The following is a 19532-nucleotide window of genomic DNA, read 5'->3' as shown; positions in this document are numbered from 1 at the left end:
CCAAATTTTGTTATTATTACATTTTCTAACATAAAAATAGTTTTATTTTACGAGGAAAAAAACAGGTTCTATAATGTAAATTAACAAATTGTTTTCTACTTGCAAAAAGGAGCATAATACGCTTACGAAACGACTACGCTTCGTCCCTTCGTCGATTTTTTACCGAGGAGATTCGACAAATTGGGGTCAGCGGCTGAAAATGGCATCTCAAATCTGCAGACGACTCGCTCGCAGCCGAGCTAGTGGAATCTTCTCCTCCAACCGGAGATTGCTCGACCGTAACTTTTCATCGGAATCCAATCTGATCCGTGCCACTCTCTTTCCCGGTGATGGCATCGGCCCTGAGATCGCCGAATCCGTCAAACAGGTCGCATAGCGTGAATTTTTGTACTATATTTCTTTTTGTTTTGGTACTTTTGGTTTAGTTGGAATGTAGATTTTTGGCCTCTGGAAGTTGTATTATTTGTTCTTTCTTTATTAATCATGCGCGGTATAATTTTGTTAGTTTATGATTTTGTGCATGCTTGGGTTTTTCGGTCTTGTACCAAGAGCTGAAGGAGGGAGAGGAGTCATTTTACTTCAATATACGTTCATTACGTGGCTAGTACAACAACTGCTGAGGTGGTGACTGTCCCAATAATGATAGTTGGGCGTTCTACTAATCTAAGGTTTTGGGGGAGTTCGAATTAAAAGCAACATTTAGATTAACATCTTTTGTTATCCTGAAAATAACCAAAGAGAATTCTGAGGTTAATTGAGTAAGAGGTAAATGTTTCTCTATGAATAAGGTCTCTCAGAATATATATCGAAGCAAGGCGAGAGTTTTCAAGACCGATGCAGTAAACTGACCCAGAAATATGAGTGCATAGTGGTTTTTTATGATCTTGAATTTTGTGTTCTTGAATGCCATGGAGATCTGGCCGTCATACTCATTTTCTTTATCCATGATTTGATTTCTTGATCTCTGAATTTCTAGTTATTCCAGTCTAAGATTGTGCTTGCTTACCTAATGAAAAGGTGAACTTCTTTGCTAGCGCTCTACATGAATTAATGTATTTCTCTGTTTTCTTATTGACGACTCACAAAACTATGCGAGCTGTGAAATGGAGAGTCAACCTCCTTCCATGTCCTCATCATCTATGTTTTCCAGTTTTGTGGTTTTGACTCCTTATGGCCTTGCGCATGTTGTTTGTTTCCTTGCTATAATAAAGTCTCCTGGCAATTGAATTTTTTTTGTAGTATTAATCTCTTGTCATTTATTCTACTGAACATCCAATTAAAGTCCAGGTATTTAAAGTTGCCAATGTGCCTATTGAATGGGAAGAACACTTTGTGGGGAAGGACATAGATCCAAGAACTCAGAGTTTCCTGACATGGGAAAGTCTTGAATCTGTGAGAAATAATAAAGTTGGTTTAAAAGGACCTATGGCCACACCCATTGGAAAAGGTCATCGATCTCTTAATCTTACCCTGAGAAAAGAGCTTAATCTATATGCCAATGTGAGACCTTGTTACAGCCTACCTGGATACAAGACTAAGTATGATGATGTAGATCTCATAACTATTCGTGAAAACACAGAAGGAGAATACAGTGGACTTGAACACCAAGTAAGCTACACACAGTGCATGCATGATATTTCAAAAGAATGGTTATGTTTTGAAGTTGACCCTACTCTTTTTAATTCAATATAGGTGGTGAGGGGTGTTGTTGAAAGTCTTAAGATCATTACACGTCAAGCAAGTTTGAGAGTTGCTGAGTATGCTTTTCACTATGCCCAGACCCATGGACGAAAGAGAGTATCTGCAATACACAAAGCCAACATCATGCAGAAAACTGATGGTCTTTTCCTTAAGGTATGCCTTCATGCATATGCAAGACATTCCATTTATTTTACCCTTTTTCACCTTGTAAATTTCTTCTTTACGTTGCAGTGTTGTAGAGAGGTTGCAGAGAAGTATCCCGACATAGTGTATGAAGAAGTTGTGATTGACAATTGTTGTATGATGGTAAGATGGATTGTATGTTAAGGATTCTATGTTGGTGCAAACTTGTGTCCCTGCAAAAGTCGGTGAAAGCCTTTTGGATTATTTTGGAAACTATTACGACCGTGATGGCATAAAAATTTGCTCGAACCCACGAGTTTTCTCTTTGAAAAAGAAATAAATGTGTGGTGAAACTTTACTTAAAAAATGTTTTTCTTAATAATTTTTTTTCCTGATTACAGCTTGTGAAGAATCCAGCCTCTTTTGATGTTCTAGTGATGCCTAATCTTTATGGTGACATAATCAGTGATCTCTGTGCTGGGTTAATTGGAGGCTTAGGCTTAACCCCCAGGTATATGCAATATCTGGCCATTTGTAGAATGTCCATAATGAATATTTTCGCCTGACTTGGTCTATGCAGTTGTAATATTGGCGAGGGAGGTATTGCACTTGCTGAAGCCGTACATGGGTCTGCACCTGATATAGCAGGAAAGGTTTGTACCAAAGCAACTCATTTTGTTTATTTAGCTAGTGAGCATCTCGTAGTGTTGGAGGCAATATGAATCTGTTTAGGAGGATGGCCAATGTATTCTCCTGCCAGCTTGTGTCACACATTTTCATAAAGTAAAGATGTACACAAACTAGTTGCTAGGAGAAATCATTTTTCCAGGTCACGTTCGCATGGACCTTCACATCACGGGCCTCGGGCATAATAGAATGTTATCATAGATGACCCCAGGAGTGCTATTAGCCTAGAGAGTTTGTCTAGATATCCATAGGGCATGCTCTTAGAATTTGAATGAATGCAACAAGGACATCCCATACCTATCATAATATGTTGAGTAAAACGAATGGATTTATAAAGGCATATGATTGTCTCTGATCTTGTGTTCATCCAATTTATCAAGCAAAGAATGATACGAAATAGTTGCTGACTTGCTGGTACTATACATAGTCTCACTTGCACAGACTCTAGTCACTCTACTACCTTGTGGGCCTGGAGCTTTGATAATATGTTTCAGAGAGATGGGAGCGTCACCAGGTCTTTATGTTATTATGTTTTCATTTGCTATTTTGATGTTTCAGTAGGTGTTTATTGGTCTTGCGAATTGTTTGGTACTTCATTACTACATCAGTGTCTGAAGTCCATTTGCTAGGGGCAGATGTTATAAAACCATTTGGAAAATACAATCATTTTTTTGAACCGACATAGTCAAATCTGTTGGTTACCTATATTAGTTAGACATCTATACCTACATATAGACGTGCTTTTGGAGATTATGTAGCAGTTTATCAGTTATAATAGGAAAGAAGAACTCGTCTTGGGGAGGTTTAAGTATTGAGTTCATATGTTCGAATCTACCTATAAACTGGACGCTATTCATTTAGATGCAGTGTTTTGAACTAGCCTTCTGTGTGAGCAAGTGTTATGATATCCGTATCTATCTTGAATCAGGAAGAAAACGGTTGCTTCGTGTCAAATTTCAGAGAGTTCTTGTAGCATTAATGACCTAGAACAAAAAATTGCTCAAGCAGGTTTCTTGGTAGTATGCTTGAAGTGGGGTGTGGTGAACTGTGATAAAGACTGAGATCTTTTTAATGTGTTGACCCCCATAACCATCTTAGTAGCCATATATGTTTAGATTGTTCTATAATTGATCTCATAAAATGTGTTCTGGTAACTTAATCTCTGAATATGAGAATAAATCTCCGAATACAAATTGCTGGGTAGTTAAGGAGTATACCAGGTGGAATTTATTTATTATTATTTTTGTAAGTTTTCTTTCAATCCGTGTGCCAAAATTTCTAATTCATCTAAAATCAATGCAGAATTTGGCAAATCCAACTGCTTTGCTTTTGAGTTCTGTCACAATGTTGCGGCATCTGAATCTCCATGATAAGGCCGATCAAATTCAGGATGCTGTCTTGAAGACCATTGCTGAAGGGAAGTACCGAACAGGTGATCTTGGTGGTAAATCTAAAACATCGGAGTTCACCAACGCTATCTGTGATAATCTCTGAGCAGTGATTCAACACATGTACATTTGATTTTTCCGACAAAAGGTTATTTATTGTTGATGTTGCTTCCGATATGAATTGCTTATCATCACTTTGAATTTAAGAAAATATCTTCCACCGGTATCACTTGTTGGAGAGAAATAATACATTGCAATGTTTATGGAAATCTGGGGCAATGCAAAATGTTACTTATTTGACCTAGACAAATGAAATGCAATGACAAATTCTACTGCGACCGTTTCTGCACTAATGGTGTATCATGTTGAAAAACATCTTGGTCGCAGAGCTTGTTAAAGAATACTTCAAATGTGATTGTGTCATCTGCCATGACCTCAAATCATTTCGAGTAGTCTCAAAATAACTGATTACTTGTAGTTCATCTGCCGTGGAGGTCCTAAATTTGGACGAGTTCTCGAACCAATTGTAACAGTCGTCTCTTTCAACTCAAAAATAGAAAAAAAAAAAAAAAAAAAAACACGGGTGTATATATGCTATATGGACTCCTCTCCTTCAACTAAAAAATGAAAAAATAACTCCGGTGTATATATGCTATTTAATAAATTGTAGAAGTAATTGTTAATGTTGTCTTGTGTATATGTATTTGGGCTATTGCAAAAGAAACATGATAATTTGACAAAAAGTAGGTTTTTTTTAATAATTTTACATATTTATATAGATAGACCGGGTTCATATTTTTAGTGAAGAAGAATAATACTTTTCGAATCAGATATAGTATTGTAAAATTGATTTTTCGGACGATCACATAGAAGTTTTTGTGTTCAAGCGATTTGAACAATAATTAAATCATATAGTTTAAAATGAAATTAGAGCTATTGATATATTAATTATTTTTATATAGGTAATGACATAGGCGGGGAGAAAAAAGAGATGGCACATTAATATGCCTTAAAAATTTGTTGTGGTTGGTAATGGTCAATGTCTATCATCTGTGTATATTTTAATATGTGCAATAATGTAAGTTGTATTATAAGTATTTCTTACCACGTAAAAGTGACAAAATTAATCACCAAAAAAATAAAAATATAATGTTATAGGAAAAAACGATAGTTCGTAGTTATACACTTATATATTTTGTCCATATTTTCAATGTTATCTCTAAATTTTAGCGTCTGCTAATTATATGTCTCATGTTTTAGATCACATATCAATTTTGTCTCATCTATTAGTTCAGTGTTAATAATCGGTGAACAATACAAATGAGAATCACGTGATTTCATTATTCGCCTCCAAAATGAATTATTATCATCCATAATATTTAATTTCACGTATAAGTTACTTAAAATATAAGATGAAATTATGGATTTGGATGTTGATTGTTCAATTTGGGACATAGAACAAAGTCTCAGGGTGGGCTGACTATCAATTCTTAACTTTAAAATTCACGGTTGAGGCGAATTCTATGCACAGTCTAAATTTGAGGAATATAACCAGTTCACTCAAAACTAGATGGACAAAATTGAGAATAAGGCAAATTATAAAAACATAATAATGAACTACTCCATGAAATAAATAATAAAATCCATCGTGAACACATGTTAAAAAAGAATAATCTATGCGGTAGGTGAGCGATGGAAATATCATACCACATTAATTGATTAACTAAGTTGCACTAAGTATATGAATTTGACAATTTTGTTAATTAGGTAAATTAGTCAATCGGATTGGATCCACCCGTATGGGCCTAACCTACCAAGGAAACTAGATGTGGAATCAGAGGGGAAAGTTTACGCTTGAGTCGGTCCATCACATTTCTCACGCACCAACGGTTTAAATAGTCTCATTTTTGGGCTGAAAACAAAAAATACCGAATTTTCGGTATATTAGAAAAAAATATCGAATTTATCGAATTTTCGGTATACTGAAAAAATTACTGAATTTTCGGTATATCGAGATTACCGTACCGAAAAATGCCGAATTTACCGAAACGGTACGATAACAATAACGAATTTTTTGGTACGGCAACGGTATTCAATTTGAAAAATTCGGTATATACCGGAATACCGAAAAAATATACAAAAAATTTAAAATACATAATATTTTAAAACAATAAATTTAGAAAAGTTTTAAAACGTAAAGTTTTTTTCGGTATAAAACGGTATATACCGATATCGTACCGAAATCTCGGTATACCGTACAATTTCGATATAATCGATATGCTAGTTATATGTACCGGTATGAATTTTTTTACACCGTAATTTTATAAATTTAACTGTGTTCACAAACCAATGTGAGAAAAAAAATCGATCGAATTGTAAATTTTCGGCTTTTTTTTTTCGGTTTAAACGATTTTTTGATTTTGATTTTTGGTAGATTCATTTTTCAAAATAAAAATCCATAAAAGCTAAATCCACCGTTTTAGATATAATATATTAAATTAGCTAAAAAATTATATATAATACGCTAAATGGTTAAAAAGAGTAATATTCACCTATGTTAAAGGCCGTTGAACTTAATACAAAATATTGAATGGATGGTTTCAGTGATTTTATTATATTTTGGTTATTAGTTACTTTAAATGGTTAGATTTATTTAATTATCATATATTTATAAAAATATTCAACTTTTTACCATCAATGAATTGGTAACACACAATTTAATATATTACTCAAATCGAATTACTCAAACCCTAACACAAGAAAATCAAACCAATTTGAAAAAAAAAATGATTTGATTTTTTGAATTAAACATTCAAAAAACTAAAAATCGAATCGGATCGGATCTAACAACACTATGTTCCAAGTTTGTGCATACTTTAGAATAGGTCTGTTATATACAGTGCACCAACGCACTTGTATAACATTTTTATAATTAATTTGATTTATATTTAAATGATGATCAAAATATAATTATAAAAAATAATTAGAGACTACACTGTAATTTTGATATATAAATTAAAAAATAAATTGAAAAATAAAATAATAAAAAAATGACTTTAAAAAGAATTGAAACTAACTTGCATTAAAATTTTAACATTTTATTAATATATATAATTATTAAACAGACTATGACACCAAAGTTAGTTATTCTAAGTGTCTCAAACTTAATAAAATACTAGTTATTATGCACACGCGATGCGTGTGTATAAATTTTTTTTATCATTATCGATAGATTAAGTGTAATTTAACAATTTATGGAGTGACTAAATTGATATTTGAATTGTTGAAATAAAAAAAATAAAATTAAAGTGTTTGTTGAAATAAAAAATAAAATAAAATAACAAAAAACAAAAGTATAGTATTAGTATCATATAAAGCTAAAATTGGAAGAAAAAATTGGTGTCCTCTTGGGCAGTTATTATCATGTGCTCAACCTTAATAGAATAGAATAGATATTATAGATTATAGATATAATATATATATATATATATATATATATATATATATATTTCAAAGGATTTTTTTATATATTTTCTAATATTTAGTAACTTAAAAGTCTAGAGATACCAGCCCTACTCCATTCATCTGTATTCGTCCTCCCGAATCCAAAAATCAGGCGCATTCCAATTAACCGCGAGAAGTGGAAATGGAGCACGAAGGAATCCTATTAGGAATGGGGAATCCGCTTCTGGATATCTCCGCCGTGGTGGATCAGGAATTCTTGGACAAGTAATTTCCGGAATTTGTCTCTTCTTTTGCGTGCATTTGTTTTAGCTTTGATTCATATGCTTGTTTGATATTGAGATCTGGTGTTTTATGTACGTTTCTATCATTTTTTGGCTCGCTGTTTCACAGATCTGTGTAAATATGGAAATTTTGCTTGCTTGTATGTTTGTTGCGGCCTTGCATTTATTTTAGTTTTTTTTTTTTTGGTTCCACGGATATGTGATTGCAGTGTTGCTACTATTTTGCATTTTTTGTGGTTTCACATTTACGTGTGAAAATTTACTTGCATAATGGGTACACTTGCATGCGTTGTTGCTGTATTGCATTTCTTTTCAGCTTTATTGCGTAGATTTGAGATTTGCTATTCATGATTCAATAATGGATCAATGCGTTAATTTAAATTTATGAGATGTGGGTTTTTGGTACCCGTTGAAGTTGAATTGGTTTTTCCCCCCCTGCAGATATGATATTAAATTGAACAATGCAATTCTTGCGGAGGAAAAACACTTGCCTATGTAAGTACTTTGAATGCTATTATTCGAATTCATGTTTTAGCTATTCGTTTACTTGTCAAGATTGTCCGAAATGAGAATTAGAAATCCATATTTATTTATGAAAGGACCAACATAATTGGTATTAACAAACCATACCTCGGTCCATGTATAGGTTGGAATGACTTGCAAGGTTTTTTATCTGTTTATTTCATCAGGAATAGAAATAATTATTTGTCAATACGTGTATCAGGTATGATGAAATGTCATCTAAGTACAAAGTGGAGTACATTGCTGGAGGTAAATTATATTTGGCGAAGACCAAGAATTTTTGAATTGGTTTCTTGGTTCACTCTGTCGGATATTACTAGCTTTTATTTGTGATACCAATGATTTTGCAATGCAGGGGCTACTCAAAATTCAATCCGAGTTGCCCAGGTACATTACATTGCTGTTTATGGCTTGATAATCATTGTCTATTTGGGAATTCTAGTTGTCACTGGCTGATACTTTAAAATTTTCATGCAGTGGATGCTTCAAATTCCTGGTGCAACGATTTACATTGGTTCCATTGGAAAGGATAAGTTTGGTGAGGAAATGAAGGCCAATGCAAAACTAGCTGGCGTCAATGTTAGTACTTTGTTTCATTTTTTGCTTTTCAATTACTATCATCGTTTTTGTAAAAAAACTGATTGGTATTATCACACATGTCTGTGTTAGGTTCATTATCATGAAGATGAAGCTGCAACTGGTACTTGTGGGGTGTGTGTGCTTGGTGGTGAAAGGTCAGTCTTCTATCTATTTATATATTCAAGACTTTAGTTCCTCTTCTCTTTATTTTTATTGAGATATTTATTGGTTTGTATCATATGATGTTTGTGTTCTCATTGACAAAAGAAAGAGTGTCACTTTGTGGTCATATAAAAAAGAAGAAGTGGATAGCCACTGTATATAGCACTAATCAATTGTCTTCATCTATTACTTTTCTCCTTCTAAATTAGTTACGATTATGCAAAAATACTCGTTTGACCGCCTGCAGCTCAAAATAATAAATTGTACCTTGCAATATACATTTCCTAGAACTGCATATTTATTCTTGGTTAAAGCTTCTCTTTCCATCTTCCATATTTTCCCTGTAATTCCAGTTGTTGGGAGCCCCACACTTCCATCCCCTTCATCCCCCTCCCTTCTGCACTCCTTTGGGTGGCGACCTGCCCTCTCCTCCTTCAGTGCCCCATCTGTCCTTTTCTCCTATACCAACTTGCGTTTCCCTCTGCACTCATTGCCATGCGGATCCTTTTCTCAGAATCTCCCTAATTTTACACTGCTAATTGTATTAAACTTTCATGTATCACCCAAGTTGATGAATGTATTGGACATTGGGTTAACAAATAATGGTTAATGTACTGCAGATCACTTGTTGCCAATTTGTCAGCTGCAAATTGCTACAAAGTTGATCATTTGAAGAGATCAGAAAACTGGGCCTTGGGTATGTGTTGCATAATGAGTACTATTTGGCGCATGCTACACTTTCCATAACATGTTGTAATATGCACTCATCTAATCTTTCCACAGTGGAAAAGGCCAAGTACTTCTATATTGCTGGATTTTTTTACACTGTTTCTCGCGAGTCTATCTTACTTGTTGCTGAGCATGCAGCTGCTAAAAACAAGGTTAGAAGCTGGATAATTTAGTTTTTCCTCACTTGATGCTACTTGCATGATTTACAGCACCAATATGAATGCATCTATCTTTTCAAAGTTAATGCATTTGTAGGTTTTTGCGACGAACCTTTCTGCTCCATTTATCTGTGAGTTCTTCAAGGATGTTCAAGACAAAGTATTCCCGTAAGGCTAATTTACTAAATTTCTTGACAACCTAGTTTATTGGGAAGAAGAGATTGATTGAGAGCCTGCTCTTATTTGGCTTTCAGATATGTGGACTTCCTTTTTGGAAATGAAACAGAAGCAAGAACTCTCTCTAAAGTTCATGGCTGGGAGGTAATGATATAATTACACCAGATTTAATCATGAATTTTAATCACTATAGACTTATGCATGTTGAATGTGGATGAACAGACAGAGAACGTTGAGGAAATAGCTTTGAAAATTTCCCAGCTGCCGAAGGCATCTGGAACACACAAAAGAATTACTGTTATCACACAAGGTGCAGATCCAGTTGTGGTTGCAGAGGACGGGAAGGTGACGTTGTACCCTGTGATTCTGCTGCCTAAAGAGAAACTCATTGATACCAATGGCGCAGGTGTGTGATTTCCTGTTTTTAAGGGCCTCTAAGGCGAAAAGATAACTAAGAAATATCAGTTTTTGCATCAAAGCATAATTTAATTAAAGGTTAAAAAGGTGACTTACTAAGACCATTGTAACAACATATTAGTGTTGTCCTGGTAATTTCTCGAACTTTGAGGAATCTCGCCATCAAAGATGATTCTCAAAGTAGATTTATGGCCAGTTACCTACTCCAATGACCTTTTTTTATCTCAATATGAATCAACACTTGATAATATATTCTCTCGCTTGTTGGAGATGTTAGTGCAAATATCAAATCAATATACCAGAACTTGCAGACCCATGTGTTGCAAATTGGGGGGAAGCAGCAGGAATGAGGGGGCAGTATTATATATATATATATATATATATATATATATATATAATTTATTTGAAAATCTTTCGTTTTCCCAAACTGCAAGTCACCCCCTTGTATAAAATTCTGGTTCCGCCCTGTGTTACATGAGATTTAGAGTGATGTTAATTTGCATTTGTGAATGTTTTAGGGGATGCATTCGTGGGTGGATTTTTGTCTCAATTGGTTTTGGAGAAACCCATAGCAGATTGTGTAAGAGCAGGCTGTTATGCAGCAAATGTGATCATTCAGAGGTCCAGTTGCACCTATCCAGAGAAGCCCGATTTTGAATGAAATTTCACACGAACCACCCTCAATCCGTTTTCGAATTTTGCTTTTTTGAGAAAGTTATTACCTTTTAATTTACCTATATTTGGCATGGTTTCTTGTTTAGAGGGGATTTTAACTGCCCCAAAATCATGTAAGATTCTGCTTAATAACGATGTTCTACCGCTATTTTTCTGAGGAAATTCATATATAACACATGTTGTATTTGTACCAGCATGTCGCTTAACATTATTTCTCTACAATATTGTTTTTGTTATAATAATAAATTTGTGTTTCTGGCTGCTTATGTGTATATTATATATCATTGAGCAAGAGAAGTATATACTTATTATTGTTTTATCTGATTTAGCTCTCTGAAACTTCTAAAAATAATCCATAATCACTTATTTTTTGAAATGGTTTTGGGATAGATTATTCCATTCTAGATTCCAATAAAAGGGGAATCGGAACTGAATATTTTGGTCTTTGGATACTATTTCGTATCCAAGTCCCAACAGATTCATTCGATTTGACCATATACACACTTTACAAAGATGAGCCGCTATTTCAAATGTTAACTTTGACTCGAAGTGGCCCAAATATTGACTTTCAATCTAACGAGCACAGTAGCATCTCATCGAGTCAGCATTAATATATACTGATCAGAGCTCAAGTTCAACTTCTTGTTATATGGCTCTGCCAGACCGATGGGCAGAGCAAAATCCACTAGGAGGGAACGAAATACAAAATTATGGAGGGAGATGACATGGCAAAAAATCGATTGATTGATTCGGACATTGATGCATTTTCTTGAGTTTAGGAGAGATTTTGTGTCACACCGATGTGATCCTCACACCAAATGAATGACCAGTGGCCTCCCTCAGTCTCATTTCTTGGAACCAACAGCTTGAAATCGAAAGGATTTATTAGGACAATTAATGATGTGTACCAATCCTAGTACCGTTGTCATCGTCGCCAGATTATGTTTTAGCCAATTTTGATAATTCAAATTCACAAACAGTCGTCTTTTCTCATTTCTACAACTGGCTACGCTTGCTAAATATATGCACAAGAATATATATATATATAAAAATTATTGAAATCAAAAAGTGTGAAAACCAATAATATTAAGTAGATTTATCAAGATTCAAGACGGTATGTATGTTACATAGTATCCAATTAATTTTATTCTTCAACGTCCCGATGAGACTTGTAACATGAAGCAAGACTTACATATGATATATCTATTTGTAAACCAATTCACACGACTGAGAGACTAGAGAAAGTACATTAGTGGTGACAACACTATGGCTTGACTTTTAATTTTTCTTGTTTTTGCGTCAAAGACAGACTTCAACGAGCAAGTCGCACCGTGGAGGACTTTCTTTTCAGTGGCCACCAATCAAGTCTTCTGCTATCGATTTTTCTGTCTTTATTACATACTTAAAGCCATCGAGAATCCCAGTTCCTGTCATCATCAGATTACAGACAAAAGGTACGATCTTCTCCCAAAATGTGGTTGAGAGTTTGGTTTGGTGTTCTTGGATTTTCCTCCTGATCGTTTCTTGAAAAGTATCGAAGTTTGTTTCTTTTTTGCACCCTTGTACATATGATGGAAGCTCGAACAGCCTCGTTTTTTTTTTTCTTTTTTTAACTTGAAAATTTTATGTGTAATTCGCCCCTTCCTCTTCTGGTTTGTTTTGATCATGTGATTAAGTTTAACTTGAGATTTATGTTTGGCGATTCAAACACACGCACTTTACCAAAAAACTCACGAGCACGAAATGAAATAAAATGCTTCGATCGGTGGTCCCGGGTTCACATTTTACAGTGTTTACATGCGGCGGATGCTTGTTGCAGCAGTTAGTGTAAATAGCTTTGGTTAATGGAGCTGGGGACGCGCTTGGTTTTTAGCCTGGAGACGTATATATTCATTTGAAAAAGGGCAATATCCCAGTTTCCCTTGTTGGATCCATCTTGCTAACCAATGCTTCTATTTGATATCCTGTTCTGTTTTTCATGTTATTTGATATAAGCTTTTAAATGTATGGCCTGTTTCCAGATATTCGGCTTGTTTCTGAGTTGGATCCTTTATCTGGCTTATAATTATTGCCCGAATTTTCAGGGAGTGGTGCTACAAACATATAAAACCATGAAATGCTTCCTGTTCTTCAATAGAGGGAAAAATATTGAACCGCAGACTTCAAGGCTAAATTCGGTTCAGCCCTCATTCACCGATCATGAACAGGGGAAACAGACTGAATCTGGACTTGATTCAACGAGTGGATCAAATCATATCACCAAGTCTAGAGGCCAAACTCAGTTGCCTTTGTTCGAGAGACCGAATAGTCTCAGGGTGTTTACTTTTCTGGAGTTGAAACAAATGACAAAAAGTTTTAGTATCTCTTACAAACTTGGGGAGGGTGGATTTGGGTCTGTTTATAAGGGCTTCATGAAGAGCTCGGAAGATCCAGCCAAGAAACATGCTGTGGCTGTAAAACAACTCGGTAAAAGAGGGTTGCAGGTCTGTTCTCCTCTCTCATACACTTCTGGTAAATTTTCTTGCGAGATTTATTGATCTATATCACCAATATTAGTGGTGCAGTATCAATCCTATCTTGGTATGTGAATATTGTGAATAGTGGTTTGAAAGAATTTTCGCGCATGAAGTAACAGGAAATACGTATTAAAAATGGTATATTAGAATTGGGTGTTGTGCTCGGTGTTGTCAACACAGCACACAACACAGCAGCGGAAAATTTATTACTTAACACGGATATGACTTTACTAAATAAATACTTGGATTTAAATCATGCACAAGTACAAAGACTTGTGCGATGCCTCATGGCAAAAATTTCACCAGAAAACTTATGTAAATCGTTCACACCACAAACGATACCTAGTGAAAGAAACAAAGTTAAATTCCTTGACACTCCAAGGAATTAAAATATGCATATAAAAACTCAAATCAAATCTAGATGCATAAACCAAACACGTATTGCTTAAACATCAAATGAAATCACTCTTCGATTAACACTCTGCATCAGTGTTGTTCTTGAGTGTTGGCAACACCAATTGGCAACACGATCACACGATAGACGAACCACCCTTGCTTCGTATGCAAATCTCCAAGACCTGAATATGCTCCAACAAAGCTCCTGTCGCTATCAAGGTATATTTGTGCCACACCCTCTATTATTGATAATTGACCCTCTTATATATAGTCACTTCTTTAACCTAGATCTTCAAGGATCCTTCACACCTATAAACAAGGAAACTAGAGTTTCAAACTCTAATTTAAAGTCAATACCTTATATCTTATAGATAATTTTCCAACTAAATTAAATCATTCCTAACGATAGGATATAGTATATCTTGGAAAACAAATCTATTAAATTTGTCTAGAATTACAAAATCAAAATAATATCTTAAATGAATTCGGAATACAATATTCCTTTCATGGTTATTGGGAAGCAACAGTTGCCTCTAATGTTCTCTGAAAAATTCAAGCTGCGTCTTTACCACTACTTACCGTTTTTACTTTAAGTGGAAAATAATGATGCTATAGTTGTTTATATATCTATGCTATTGGAATTTGGTTAGCGGCTATGTTGGATCGAAAATTTTCGATGGCAAACATCATTTTTTGGCCGACTTGGTGTATTATGGTGAATAAACACTTACCAAGACTACTTAACAGGGTCACAAAGAATGGGTGACAGAAGTTAATGTTCTTGGTGTTGTTGAGCATCCGAATCTCGTTAGGCTCATTGGCTACTGTGCTGAGGATGATGAAAAAGGAATCCAACGGCTCCTAACTTATGAATACATGCCTAATGGAAGCGTGGAAGACCATTTATCAATTAAATCAACCACACCCCTTTCGTGGGCTATGAGGCTGAGGATAGCCAGCGATACTGCCAAGGGCTTAGCATATCTGCACGAGGAAATGGATTTTCAGGTCATTTATTTTGTTTCTCAACTTAGTTCTCTAATTTGTTGTCTGTTGTCTCATTAAAATGTCTCCCTCTATATCCATATGTATGTATGTATGTATCCAGATCATCTTTAGAGATTTCAAATCTTCGAACATTCTCCTAGATGAGCAGTGGAATGCTAAGCTATCAGACTTTGGGTTGGCTAGATTGGGACCTTCGGAGGGACTAACACACATATCAACTGCGGTATGCCCAATGACATTAGACTCATGTCTCTGTTATAGGAGTAGAATCAAATAAAAAAAAATTCAGAGAAGAAGAGCTTACCGTTGAATTTTTATCACGTTCAAAACTTGCTTGATTACAAATCATGCACCACCAGGTTGTTGGAACAATGGGATATGCAGCTCCCGAATACATACGAACCGGCCACCTCACGTCAAAAAGTGACGTTTGGAGCTATGGTGTCTTTCTATACGAACTCATTACAGGCAGACGCCCATTGGATCGAAACAGCCCCAAAAGTGAGCAGAAGCTCTTGGAATGGGTGAAACCATACCTGTCAGATGCCAAGAAGTTTAAGCATATATTGGATCCAAGGCTTGAAGGGAAGCAAATCCTTAAGTCCGCACACAAACTCTCTCTCGTGGCTAACCGTTGCTTGGCTAAACAGCCGAAAACACGGCCAAAAATGAGCGAAGTTCTTGAAATGGTTAGACAAGTTGTAGAATCATCGGCAGGTACTGCCAATCCTCAGCTCCCTATTAAAACTAATGGTCAGATAAAAACGTTCCAGGAAACCTACGGTACAGGCGAAATTCGAAACCGTGGATCGTTGATTAGTGCATGGTTATCAAAACGAGTAATAAAAAAAATTGTTCTCGGAGACTGTACCTGTGAGCCACTTATCTGATGAGTGCATGGTCATCAAGACTTACCATATATCTAACATGTAATCTAAGAATTTTTGTTTATGTAGTCTATGAACTGTAACTGAGAACATTCGAGATCATGTAAATTATACACGAAATATTTTTTTGACTCTCTCTTTAGTCATATATATCTTATCCTAGGAAGTCTTCCTCCACACAAGTATTTTCAGAAAACTCTATTTATTATTAAAATATTGTTACAAGTAATCATATATGTGTGTGCTGTGCATTATTATCTAAACTCATATGCATATAATTAAAAAAAAGTGAGATGTATTCAAAAATAGAATTGTATTTTAATAATGTAAGTTGATATGCTTTGGATTTTAATAATGTTATTTGTTAAATTTTGGTTTTTATACAAAAACTTGCTATTTTCATAAGATGGATAAAAACTATATTACACACACTAAAATATATCGAAGTAAAAAAAAACGACACATATTTTCCTCAATATTGGATATCATTTTTTTATTTTTCTCTTTATTTTTACTTAAATGAATTTTAATGTATATATCATGTGATTATCAATATCAAATAAACAATTTCAATGATTTTAAAGGCTCCAACGAAAAAATGACCAAAAAAAACAAAGTTACTAATTAAAATCAACTTTTAACAATTTTCCATTTTTTGAAAAAAACAATTTAAAAATGTGAAATATATGTTAAAAAAATCTGAAATCTTTCACGAGATTTGTCGCAGCAGCTACTTCGTGAGTGGAATGCGGAGGCACCAAGTTGGAGGAAAATACAACGCCATTGGAGGCAGATGTCGACACAGCCACTCAGGGTATATCCTACCATGCATGGTCTCCACTGGCACGATGGCTGGTGGAGGTTTAATCGGACGGACGGAAGTGCATATGATATAGCTTCCACTGGTAGATCTTAATATAGGTGGCGTCGATGATTAATGGCTCGGCCTGCCGTAGGAACCACTCGACGGCCTCTCCTTCGGAGCGGTGACCGAGTTCCTGATTTAGCTGGAAGACACGGGCGGCAGCACAAAGATGCGGTGTATGTGTACGGCGGCCACACGGCCATTGACTTTCTTGTGGCGGTCCTTTGTTGGATTGAGCCCGGAAGCAACCCTGATTTTTTAGATTTGCCATTGTTGTGACTCGTGAAGCACGTTGCTGCGGAATGTCACCGGAATTGATGTGTACCAGCGACTAGTTGGCTGAAAATTAATCACCTACTGTGGTTTATAAGTTGTTGCAATAATTGTTTTTGTTGGAATTATATATTCAAATTTGATGTACTATTGTATAATTAAAATATTTAAATAGTATAGTTAATTTCGACTTTTTTTTTTTGAAAAAACGATAAATATTAGATCATACAATTGATATTAGAGATAATGTTACATATTCAATTCTCATATATTGTAAATAGTACAATTATTGGTATTATAATTATTGAATTTGATAATTGTTCATGCTAAAATGTGATATGTTTTAAAATTTGAATTGTAAAGTTATCACAAGTTATAATTTTTGAAAGAACGACAAACATTTGATTTTATAATTGGTATAAATGACAATGTCACACATTCGATAATCGAAGATCGCAAGGATTACAATTATTGAGAGAATAATCGTTAAATTTAGTGTTTTCAGATAAAAAAATCACAACAACAAAAAAGTTTAAGTTTAATTGATTAAAACCAAACGTTGACAGATAAAATACTAAAATTCAAAACTGGTGAACTTACATGACTAATATTATAATCTCTCAATTTTTTTGTTTCTTATATCTATGCTTATATACCATATTATATTACAATATTGGAAGGACCTAGACTAACTATTTTTTGTGTCATGGTGTAATTTTTATAAATAAAAAATACAACTATAATTTTTTTTAATCTATAAATTTGAATTTTAAATGATCATACAACTCATTACATAAAATAATAAAATACATATAAAAATTTTCTATTTTAATATATTATATGGACATTGCTAACAAACTTTATTTAACATAATAATAATAATAATATGTAGAACCCGTAAATCAGTCTACGTATAAGCCATGCATAATTCTAGTATTTTAAATTAAATTGACTTCATTGCATGATTATTTTAATGCTTTTCTTTGAAGTTAATTATTTTATTATTTCATGCAGTAGTTTGATTTTTCAGTTATTTCAGTGAGGCCGGACTGGAGTTGGAGCTTTGAGATAGAATTTAAGATTCGATAAATATTTCCAGACTTTATTTTAGCTAGCAAGTAAGTTAATTTAAGTTAATAAGGAGGTTTGAGGATTTAATTTAAGTTACTTGAGGTGATTAAGAAATAAGCTCATTTAAGTTACTTAATTAAGAGATTAATTCACTAAATTAATTAAAGGATTAGTGAGGCTTTTAAGGGTTATAAATTTACTAGCTAGAAAACATTTTTCCTTCCATTTATTAGATGAATTTTCGGCCCCTTAGATGATTAAGCATTGATATACCAACTTAACACCTTTGACCCTTTCTTTGTATTTAATTAGTAGGATAATTCTTTTATTTTTGGGAGCACCATTTAATTAATGATCAACCTTATCCTCACCTAGTCTGGATGGTAATTGATCGGTCACCTCACCCCAACATGCACCAACAAAATCATTTGATATCAAACTAGAATTCAAAATTCAAAAGGTGAAGACTTGGTCTTGAGTTATCCCCTATATCTTGCACCCACTTCCCTCACTCTCCTAACCATCATTCTCCCTCCCCCCATGACCGAAATTCAGAGCTTATAGAGTAGAAAAATCGTGACCCTCATAGCCTAGAACAAGAGTGAGAATCGAGAGCAAGGAAACAAGAGAAGCGTTCCACTCCTCCGCGCCGCATCGTCTCTTCTTTTCGTTTTTATTTCAAACGATAACCAAGGCATGTCTAGATTATTTCAAACCTCAATCAAGTCATATTAGCAATTATTTTTCAGTATGTGATCATGTTTTATCAAGAAAAAAATCGAGATGCATGTCCAAATATTTTCGAAACCATGGTGCAGATTTTTTTTGACTTTCCTTGGCAAGCTTCACGTTTCCTCTTGTTTAGTGGTTTCAGGTGGATGGTTCGACTCCAGGCTCCCAAGGCGACATCTAGACACGTAATAGGGTGCATTAGGACCATGTTGGTCCATTCAAATCAGCCCCATGCATGATGGAACCGAAAATGACAGCAGCATTCCTCCACTGCCATTTTGTGCTTCGAAATTTCAGATTTTTCTGTCAAGGGATTGAATCTGATCTTGGCTACCCCAAGGGTCTATAGCCATGGTTAGATCACTCCCCTAGCATGTCTTAGACGTGACTAAGTCGCCCTTTTGGTGGCTTGGTCCATGGCTCATCGGTTTTTACATAAAACATCAAGAACAGCCCCCTCCCCTCTCGGCCCCTTCGGTTTTGACAGCACATGTACTTCGAGTTGGTTGGTTTGGTGTGGATCTTGGTTGGCCTATGGCCCTTAGCCACGGTTCATACCATGCCCCTAGATGTCTAGATCATGCCATGGTCAATCAATGGCCACTGGAACGAGTCGAGACAGCAAGCGAAGCACAACACCACACACGCACGCATGAGGGCCCTCGGTAAGAGCTTTTGGTTGGTTGCTGGAATGGTGAGGATTTTGGCTGGCCTAGGGCC

The 19532-nt window shown here is 34.9% G+C and overlaps 3 protein-coding genes across 4 annotated transcripts; all 3 read left to right on the top strand.

Annotated features, from left to right (window-relative positions):
* The first annotated feature begins 85 nt into the window (after window positions 1–85).
* LOC142528911 (3-isopropylmalate dehydrogenase, chloroplastic-like) lies at window positions 86–4235 on the top strand. Its single transcript, XM_075634183.1, has 7 exons — window positions 86–367; window positions 1288–1608; window positions 1693–1854; window positions 1933–2007; window positions 2226–2335; window positions 2405–2477; window positions 3814–4235. Exons 1-7 carry the CDS (start codon window positions 200–202, stop codon window positions 4003–4005), a joined length of 1101 nt encoding a protein of 366 aa, XP_075490298.1. The 5' UTR covers window positions 86–199; the 3' UTR covers window positions 4006–4235.
* Window positions 4236–7438: 3203 nt separating this feature from the next.
* Window positions 7439–11325, top strand: LOC142529515 (adenosine kinase 2-like). The gene is made up of 12 exons (XM_075635068.1): window positions 7439–7628; window positions 8087–8140; window positions 8370–8416; window positions 8523–8554; window positions 8645–8746; window positions 8837–8901; window positions 9529–9605; window positions 9692–9789; window positions 9893–9963; window positions 10050–10116; window positions 10195–10378; window positions 10908–11325. The coding sequence occupies exons 1-12, from the start codon at window positions 7546–7548 to the stop codon at window positions 11048–11050; spliced, it is 1023 nt and encodes a 340-aa protein (XP_075491183.1). The 5' UTR covers window positions 7439–7545; the 3' UTR covers window positions 11051–11325.
* Window positions 11326–12345: 1020 nt separating this feature from the next.
* On the top strand, window positions 12346–15996 carry LOC142529997 (serine/threonine-protein kinase PCRK1-like). 2 transcript variants are annotated; one of them, XM_075635747.1, is made up of 5 exons: window positions 12346–12518; window positions 13149–13547; window positions 14724–14984; window positions 15085–15207; window positions 15344–15995. In XM_075635747.1, the coding sequence occupies exons 2-5, from the start codon at window positions 13176–13178 to the stop codon at window positions 15872–15874; spliced, it is 1287 nt and encodes a 428-aa protein (XP_075491862.1). In that variant the 5' UTR covers window positions 12346–12518; window positions 13149–13175; the 3' UTR covers window positions 15875–15995. The 2 variants fall into 2 exon arrangements, with proteins under 2 accessions (XP_075491862.1, XP_075491861.1); XM_075635746.1 differs by lacking the exon at window positions 12346–12518 and having other exon boundaries at window positions 12538–13547; window positions 15344–15996.
* Window positions 15997–19532: the final 3536 nt, after the last annotated feature.

Source organism: Primulina tabacum, chromosome 16 (genome assembly GCF_025594145.1).
Source record: "Primulina tabacum isolate GXHZ01 chromosome 16, ASM2559414v2, whole genome shotgun sequence".
Classification (NCBI taxonomy): Eukaryota; Viridiplantae; Streptophyta; class Magnoliopsida; order Lamiales; family Gesneriaceae; genus Primulina; species Primulina tabacum.
This window is presented reverse-complemented; position numbering and strand designations above follow the sequence as displayed.

Coding starts and splice junctions, on each gene's coding strand:
- LOC142529515 (XM_075635068.1), top strand. CDS start 7,546: ATGGAGCACGAAGGAATCCTATTAGGAATGGGGAATCCGCTTCTGGAT. Junction 8,417..8,522: donor AGTGGAGTACATTGCTGGAG/GTAAATTATATT, acceptor TTTGCAATGCAG/GGGCTACTCAAAATTCAATC. Junction 9,790..9,892: donor ATGCAGCTGCTAAAAACAAG/GTTAGAAGCTGG, acceptor ATGCATTTGTAG/GTTTTTGCGACGAACCTTTC.
- LOC142528911 (XM_075634183.1), top strand. CDS start 200: ATGGCATCTCAAATCTGCAGACGACTCGCTCGCAGCCGAGCTAGTGGA. Junction 1,609..1,692: donor ACAGTGGACTTGAACACCAA/GTAAGCTACACA, acceptor AATTCAATATAG/GTGGTGAGGGGTGTTGTTGA. Junction 2,008..2,225: donor TTGACAATTGTTGTATGATG/GTAAGATGGATT, acceptor TCCTGATTACAG/CTTGTGAAGAATCCAGCCTC.
- LOC142529997 (XM_075635746.1), top strand. CDS start 13,071: ATGGCCTGTTTCCAGATATTCGGCTTGTTTCTGAGTTGGATCCTTTAT. Junction 13,548..14,723: donor TCGGTAAAAGAGGGTTGCAG/GTCTGTTCTCCT, acceptor ACTACTTAACAG/GGTCACAAAGAATGGGTGAC. Junction 15,208..15,343: donor TAACACACATATCAACTGCG/GTATGCCCAATG, acceptor ATGCACCACCAG/GTTGTTGGAACAATGGGATA.